Raw genomic sequence first — 8,267 nt, forward strand, 5'->3', positions numbered from 1 at the left:
TGATTCCCTTCAATCCATTAGTGTGAGGTTAGATGGAAAGAATTATTCTTATTGGAACTATGTGATGAAAAAAAATTTGAAAGGGAAAAATATGTGGGGTTATGTTTCTGGAACTTTAGTTAAACCAACAAATGACAAAGCAGATTATGCAACTTTGCTAGAAAATTGGGAAGTGGATAATTCAAAAATTATTACTTGGATAAACAACTCTGTAGAACACTCCATAGATACCCAACTAGCCAAGTATGAAACAGCGAAGGAAGTTTGGGACCATCTTGCAAGGCTGTATACTCAGTCTAACTTTGCAAAGCAATATCAATAAGAATCAGATATTAGAGCTCTTGAACAGAAAGATATGAGTATTCAAGAGTTCTATTCAGTTATGACAGATCTATGGGATCACTTGGCCCTTACTGAATTTGCAGAGTTACGAGCTTTTGCACCATATATTGCTCGTAGGGAGGAACAACGATTGGTTCAGTTTTTTATGGCACTTCGTGATGACTTTGAGGGACTCCGTGGCTCTATTTTGCATCGTTATCCACTTCCTTCGGTTGATTCAGTAGTTAGTGAACTGTTGGCAGATGAAATTCGTCTTAAGTCTCAAGCAGGAAAATGCATCCTCCCAGCACTCAGTCCCTCTGTTTTGGTAGTTTCTCCTCGACACTTTACTCACCGTGAGAATAAACCTCACACATAGGTTGGAGTTGATGAATGCAGCTTTTGCAAACAAAAAGGTCACTGGAAGGCTCAATGTCCTAAATTAGTAAATCGTGCACCTCAGCAACAAAGACATCAACTCAGACCTCCTCGATTTGGTAATCAACCACCTCATTATGGTAGCCAACCACAGTTTGGCAACCACTCACAATCTCGACCATACCGTCCTCCGAAATTTAATGCCGCTGCTACTGTACCTCCATCTGACTCGTATGATTTTGGGGCCTCATCTTCCAATCCTGCTCTTGCTGCCCTCTCAGAATAGTTTCAGAAGTTTCTTACCATGCAGCCACATGCCATGTCCGCCTCTTCTTTGGTAGGTCAGCCCCCTACTAGCTCTTCAGGTATGACATCCTCTACATGGATTTTAGATTCTGGAGCCTCGCACCATATGTCTCCACATTCGAAATCTTTTGTTTCCTTGTGTCCTGCATCATCTGTGCCTGTCATGACCGCTGATGGTACTCCTATGCCATTAGCAGGTGTTGGTTCTGTTGTCAGTCATCATTTATCACTTCCTAATGTTTACCATATTCCTAAGCTTTCACTAAACCTTGTATCTATTGGTCAATTGTGTGATTCTGGTTACTCAGTGTCTTTTTCTTCTACCTCTTGTCATGTGCAAGATCCGCAGTCTCAGAAGCTGATTGGGACCGGCCATAGGGGGGGGGGGGGTTTATATGTTTTGGATGAGCTGAGATTACCAGTATTTGCAGCTCCTAGTGTTGATCTGTCTTCCTTTCGATTGTCTCCATCATCGTCTAGTTTTTATTTATGACACTCTCGCCTTGGTCATGTTTCAGCTTCCCGTTTAAGATTCTTAGCTTCTACAGAAACCTTATGAGATTTACAAGCTCATGATATTTTCTTATTGTAGTGGTTGTAAACTTGCAAAAATTTCTGCTTTACCTTTCAGTAAAAGCACTTCATGTTCTGTTGCACCTTTTGACTTAGTTCATTCTGATGTGTGGGGACCCTCTCCTATTGCTACAAAAGGAGGGTCTAGATATTATGTCTCTTTTGTTGATGATCACACTCGATTTTGTTGGGTTTTTCTAATGAAATGTCGTTCTGATTTCTATGATATTTATGATCGTTTTCGAGCTTATGTAAAAACTCAACATGCTTCTGTTATTAAATGTTTTAGATGTAATCAAGGTGGTGAATATACTTCAAATAAATTCTGTAATTTGCTTGCTTTAGATGGAACTGTGTATCAAACTTCTAGTACAGATACCCCTAAACAAAATGGTGTTGCTGAAAGAAAGCATAGACACATTATTGAAACTGCTCGTTCTCTTTTGTTGTCCTCATCTGTGCCTAGTCAGTTTTGGGGAGAAGCAGTTCTCACTGCAGTCAACCTTATTAATAAGATTCCATCTTCAATCACTTCATGTTTGTCCCCTTTTGAAAAACTACATGGACATATCCCTGATTATTCTTCTTTGAGAGTCTTTGGTTCTACTTGCTTTGTTCTTCATCCTAGTGTAGAACGTACAAAACTGTCATCACGCTCTGCACTTGGTGTGTTCCTTGGTTATGGTGATGGCCAAAAAGGATATCATTGTTTTGATCCAACTTCTCAAAAATTATATGTATCTCGCCATGTTGTTTTTCTTGAGCATATACCTTTCTTTTCTATTCCTGGCATTACTCACAACTTGACCAAATCCGTTCTTATTCATATTGATCCTTTTTGTGAGCATACAAGTACCTCTTCTCCTCAAGTTCCTCAAATTGTAGAGTCTGAATCTTCTCCTGCTCCTATAGTCCATTTTCCACTTCATTACTCTCGCAGGTCTCGAGCTATTGATACTGGTATTTCGCAGGCTGATATTTATGCAACACCTCCGCCTACAGCTGTTCTAGATCCTTCTGATACTGTAGATCCTCCTCGCTATCCTCAGCGCACTCGTAAGTCTACTAAACTACCACATTTTGTTTATTCGTCTTATTCTATCCTTTTCACTTCGTTTTTAGCGTCTATTCATTGTCTCTCTGAGCCTTTATCCTATAAAGAAGCAGTTACTGACCCTCTTCGGCAGCATGCTATGAATGAGGAGCTTTCAGCTTTGCACAAGACAGATACTTGGGATTTGGTATCTTTACCTCCTGGTAAACATACAATTGGTTCTCGTTGGATTTATAAAATCAAGACCAAGTCTGATGGGTATGTTGAACGCTACAAAGCTAGATTGGTAGCTAAGGGATTTTCTCAACAGTATGGTATGGATTTTGAGGAAACTTTTGCTCCTGTTGCAAAAATGACTACTGTCCGTGCTCTTATAGTAGTTGCATCTGCTCGTCAGTGGAATATATCTCAGTTGGATGTTAAGAATTCTTTCTTGAATGGCGATTTACATGAAGAGGTCTACATGGTTCCTCCTCCTGGGGTCCCTCACAATCATGGAGAAGTTTGTAAGCTTAAGAAAGCTCTGTATGGTCTCAAACAGGCTCCTCGAGCATGGTTTGAGAAGTTCTCCAATGGTATTACTTCTCTTGGGTTTCTCTCAAGTAATCATGACTCAGCACTATTTGTTAAGTGTACCAATGCAGGTCGTATTCTCCTTTCCTTATATGTTGATGATATGATCATTACTGGTGATGATTTAGATGGAATTGCAGTGTTAAAGTCTCAATTAGCTTCTCAGTTTGAGATGAAGGATTTGGGGCCTCTTCGGTATTTTCTGGGTATTGAAGTTGCCTTCTCCCCAAAAGGCTATCTTCTTTCTCAGTCAAAATACACTTCTGACATTATTGACCGTGCTCGTCTTACAGATACAAAAGTAGTTGCCACTCCTTTTGAGCTCAATGTTCAGTATTCTCCTTCTGATGGCACTCCCTTGCATGATCCTACTTTGTATTGCACTATTGTTGGCAGTTTGATTTATCTCACTATCACTCGCCCCGACATTGCATATGCTGTTCACATTGTTAGTCAATTTGTTGCCTCTCCTACTACTGTTCACTGGGCAGCTGTTCTTCGCATTTTGAGGTATCTTCGGGGTACTATCTTTCAAAGCCTTTTGTTTCCCTCCACTTCTTCCTTGGAGCTGCGTGCATACTCTGATGCTGATCATGGTCGTGATCCCACGGATCGAAAGTCTGTTACTGGTTTCTGTATCTTTTTGGGTGATTCTCTTATTTCTTGGAAAAGTAAGAAACAAACTGTTGTCTCCCAATCTTCCACTGAAGCAGAGTACCGCGCTATGTCATCTACTACCAAAGAAATTGTTTGGTTAAGATGGCTGCTTGTAGATATGGGTGTATGTCATTCTTAACCCACTCCTATGTATTGTGACAATCAGAGTGCCATCCAGATTGCTCACAACTCAGTTTTTCATGAACGCACCAAGCACATTGAGATTGATTGTCACTTCAATCGTCACCACCTGAAGCTTGGCACTATCACTTTGCCTTTTGCTCCTTCTTCTTTACAAATTGTTGACTTCTTTACTAAGTCTCATTCTATTTCTCGTTTTCAATTTCTAGTTGGCAAACTCTCGATGCTTATTGTTGCTGCATCGTGAGTTTGAGGGGGGGGGGGGGGGGTGTTAGAGTTATTATTTGAGGGCATTTTAGTCTTTTCTTAATTATTGTTATTTTATATCTTTTTCCTTATATAAAAGGCTTGGCTTATTAGTTTTGTAACCTAGAATACTTTTCTCTCTATTTTGCAATACACTCTAGCCTCCCTTTTCTCTCTTCATCTTCTTGCTATCTCTCATTTGGGTTTTATGGATTGTGTCTTTGCATAATTATCACTTATTAATGACTCAATATTCTTACACTTATTCTATGTGGAACATCATACTCCAATAGATAATAACTTAGGTGGTCGGGTATGTAAGTGTGCATAGAAATAGTTCAAATCCTCATCAATTCAAAATAAAATAAATAATAATCTCTGATGTTATAAGTTGGCATGGCATCTCGATTAGGTTGGCAAATGTTACAAACCCAATATAAAGAGAATAATGATAGGCGCATATACATTTTGCACAAAAACATTACACACATATATAAATATAGTTGTTAATGTCATATATCAGATTTTAAAAAAAAGCCCTTTTCCTTCAGGCTTTCCACAGTGTCTCTCAAGCTCACTTCCAAAGGAATGAAATTGATTCCCAGACTCTTTGCTTTCAACTTTGATACTTGGAACTTTTCCATGAGAGGCTGCTCATCTCCACATCTACCAAATAATGAAAAACAAAACATAATGTTACATAGTTCTATCACCAAAAAAATTGTGAGTAACAGAATAACAGAAACTCTATACCAGTTATGGTAATTAATAAGTTAGCTTACTTTTCAGGAATGTTGAAAGCAGGGTAGAGGTCTTTTAAAATTTTCAAAGTATCATAAATATGTGCAACACATCCAGCTAGACAGTATCTTCCACTAGCTGAAGCAACCTCCATTGCTTGAATATGTGCATTTGCAACATCTCTAACATCAAGAAATCCAAAAACTTTATTTGGAAATGTTTGAGGTCCTACACTTGAAGAACATAATGCAGAATCAACACCATATATATATATATGACAATTCTTCTATAGGGGCTTCACTTTAAGCCCTACCGGTGGGACTCTCAGCGTTTCTCGACCTGTGAATAGTTTTCGGCGCGATTTTTTTTATGACTATGTATATTGTACCTATTTAGAGCATCTGCAAATTTTCATAAAATTTTGAATAATTTATAGTACCAAAAACTAGGTTCAAACATGTTGTTTTCCACGCGCATAAAAAAAATTAGTTACTCGTGTAACAATATGTTTGAACTTAGTTTTCGGTATGGTAAACTATTCAGAATTTCTGAAAATTTGCAGGATGCTCTAAATAGCTACAATATACACGGTCATTAAAAAAAAATCATACCGAAAACTGTTCACGGGTCGAGAACACTGAAGAGCCCCACCAGTAAGGCTTAAAGTGAAGCCCCTATAAGAGAATTCCCCTGTTTATATCATTATATGATCACAATGAGTTTGTGAGAGAGTGTAAGTAAACTATATATACCGTTTACAAGTGTCATAATCATCCCCACACTACTATTGATAATTGGCTGCAAAAGAGGACCAAGTACAGCTGCTGGATGAAGAGTGACCAAATCGATTCGATTTGCTTCTGCAAATTTCCAAGCTGCCTCCTCTGCTAGAGTTTTCGAAAGTGGATAATAAAGCTGCAAAAAATAAATATTAAGTGTATTTGAATCTAATTAACACACATTAAGTATATGATATTAGAATCCTAATAAAACTAATATATTAATTAAAGTTAATACTGAAATTAATTCATGATAATCTTCTTAATAATATGGATTACAATTTGAAGGGGAAATGCCACTAGGATTATGTCGATTTGGGACCTTTCCAATGTATGTCGATTCGTGTTGGATTCTATGACCTGTTTCGGACGACTTGTATACCCACAAATTTCACGATCAGCCTTGTGATGTCTTATATTTCCACAAATTTCCTGAGTAGGTCTTGTAGCATTCTATCAAATATTCACGTTTGGTCCAGGTACAAACGTGAGGGGACGTATATTAAGATAGAACCCCAATCTTAGTCATAGTGTTCTTTCCCCTCAAATTGTAATATCAATATTAAAACTCTTTATCTAAAATTCATATCCTAGGATATTTTCAATTCTGGCATAAATTAATTGATCAATCCCAAAGCTTGCGGCTCAAATTTATTCTTCAAAAAATTACATAATCACAAAGAGTCAACGAGAGTTTGGAAGATGCCAAAGAATAAGATTGGTCATCACATCAGAAGCTAAACAATGGATAAAAAAGACATGGTGACATTTCAAAGATATATTACAAGCTTGAGAATTTGAGAAAGAATATACCTTCCTATTCTCACAGATAAGAGGATCAGAAAACCAAGTCTCATCAACAACCACATCAGAGGTAAGAACTTTTCTTCCATCGTATAAAACTGAAGCCATGGAAGATGTTATAACCACTCTCTTTACTGATTCAACTTTAGCACATGACCTCAGAACATTCAGTGTTCCCTTAACTGCAGGTTCTATTATTTCTGCCTGAAAAAATACATTGCAAAAACTTAAGAATCACATCATTAAAACCTTTCAAAACACTAATTATATAGGTTAATATACATATGCTTACACGAGGGTCAGTAGCTGAAAGAATTGCAGGAGAGGCTGTGTGAAAAACACCATCACATCCATCGATTGCAGAATCAAAAGAGCCTTCTTCCATTAAATTTGCTTCGAACAAATCAAGTCTTTCTCTAGCTCCATCTAGTGCAAGTAAGTGGTCTGTTTTTTTTGGATCACCTACATCAAATTCAAGAATAAATAATTATGAGATAAATATCTTTATTTCTCGCACAAAAGAAACCAAAAATGACCTATGAATTTGGCAGTGAGTTCAGTAAAATTAATGCTAATAAAGAGAACTTACTTAGATTACTGACAGTGGCTTTGACAGTGTATCCATGTTCTAATAGCAACTTCACAAGCCATGAAGCTATGTAACCTGAAGCTCCTGTAACACACACCATTTTTCCTGCTCCACTCATCCTCTGATTTCTCTCAATAATGTGCTTATTCACAGCTTTGAGGAACAATATTATAGCTGTTTCCAAATCAACTTGGTCATAGAAAATATGGATAGATAAGAACAAACATAATATACATATTTAATCTATTTAGTTATTTGAAAATATGATATTTTTTTATATTTTATATTTATTGATCGATATAAGCCATTAGCATCTATATTTGATGAACTTAATTAATATTAATACTAATCCAAAATAACTGTAAAGTTAAACATAATATATATTATCTCTTTGACTTTTTAGTCAGTGGTTGTAACCACTCAATATTATTTAAAAGAGTGACGGGTCCCAAGTAAAATATTAAAATGTTATAGAAATGAATGTCACATCATTTTGTGTGTATTAATTTATGAGTATTATCAATATCTTTCATGTTTGTAAAGGACAAGAGTAAAAGAACAAACATATCATAAAATAACTAAATAGATTAAGTAGGTATATTATGTTTTAAAAAAAATTATATATAAAATAGTATTTTTAAAATATTTTGTAGCCATTTGTAGAGGGAAAAAAATATGATATTTATACAAAATTTGGTGCTCTTTCAATTAATCTCTGGTTTTTCTTTAACTTTAATTTCTAAATATTTAGTCTCCTTTTAAAGATGCTTATATAGTGTTGTTGTCTACAATGTATCTTAGTATACTATGCCAACATGAATTTGATTTATTTATCATGAATAAAAAAATTATGTTTTCTCACCATAAAACATATTATATAATCTAACAAGTTAAGTTAGACTTTGCAATGTTTTTTAATCTGAGTAGACTTTGCAAGGATGTATCGTTATTATTGATAGTACATTGTTATCGCTCTATTTTAGATTTCTCTCGTCTTCGATCATTATGTTGTTCTTACCACCGAGTTCATAGGCAAAACTTCACACACACCAATAATATGTTTATTTTTCGGCCAACGACTAACACCAATAATATGTTTGTTTTT

At 36.1% G+C, this 8,267-nt stretch overlaps 1 protein-coding gene across 1 annotated transcript; it reads right to left on the bottom strand.

Annotated features, from left to right (window-relative positions):
- Window positions 1-4,604: 4,604 nt before the first annotated feature.
- Window positions 4,605-7,448, bottom strand: LOC133829719 (phenylacetaldehyde reductase-like). Its single transcript, XM_062259493.1, has 6 exons — window positions 7,163-7,448; window positions 6,866-7,035; window positions 6,583-6,777; window positions 5,743-5,905; window positions 5,032-5,218; window positions 4,605-4,915 (listed from the first exon to the last, which is right to left on the bottom strand). The coding sequence occupies exons 1-6, from the start codon at window positions 7,278-7,280 to the stop codon at window positions 4,762-4,764; spliced, it is 987 nt and encodes a 328-aa protein (XP_062115477.1). The 5' UTR covers window positions 7,281-7,448; the 3' UTR covers window positions 4,605-4,761.
- Between the last annotated feature and the right edge of the window lie 819 nt (window positions 7,449-8,267).

This window comes from Humulus lupulus, chromosome 4, assembly GCF_963169125.1.
Source record: "Humulus lupulus chromosome 4, drHumLupu1.1, whole genome shotgun sequence".
Classification (NCBI taxonomy): domain Eukaryota; kingdom Viridiplantae; phylum Streptophyta; class Magnoliopsida; order Rosales; family Cannabaceae; genus Humulus; species Humulus lupulus.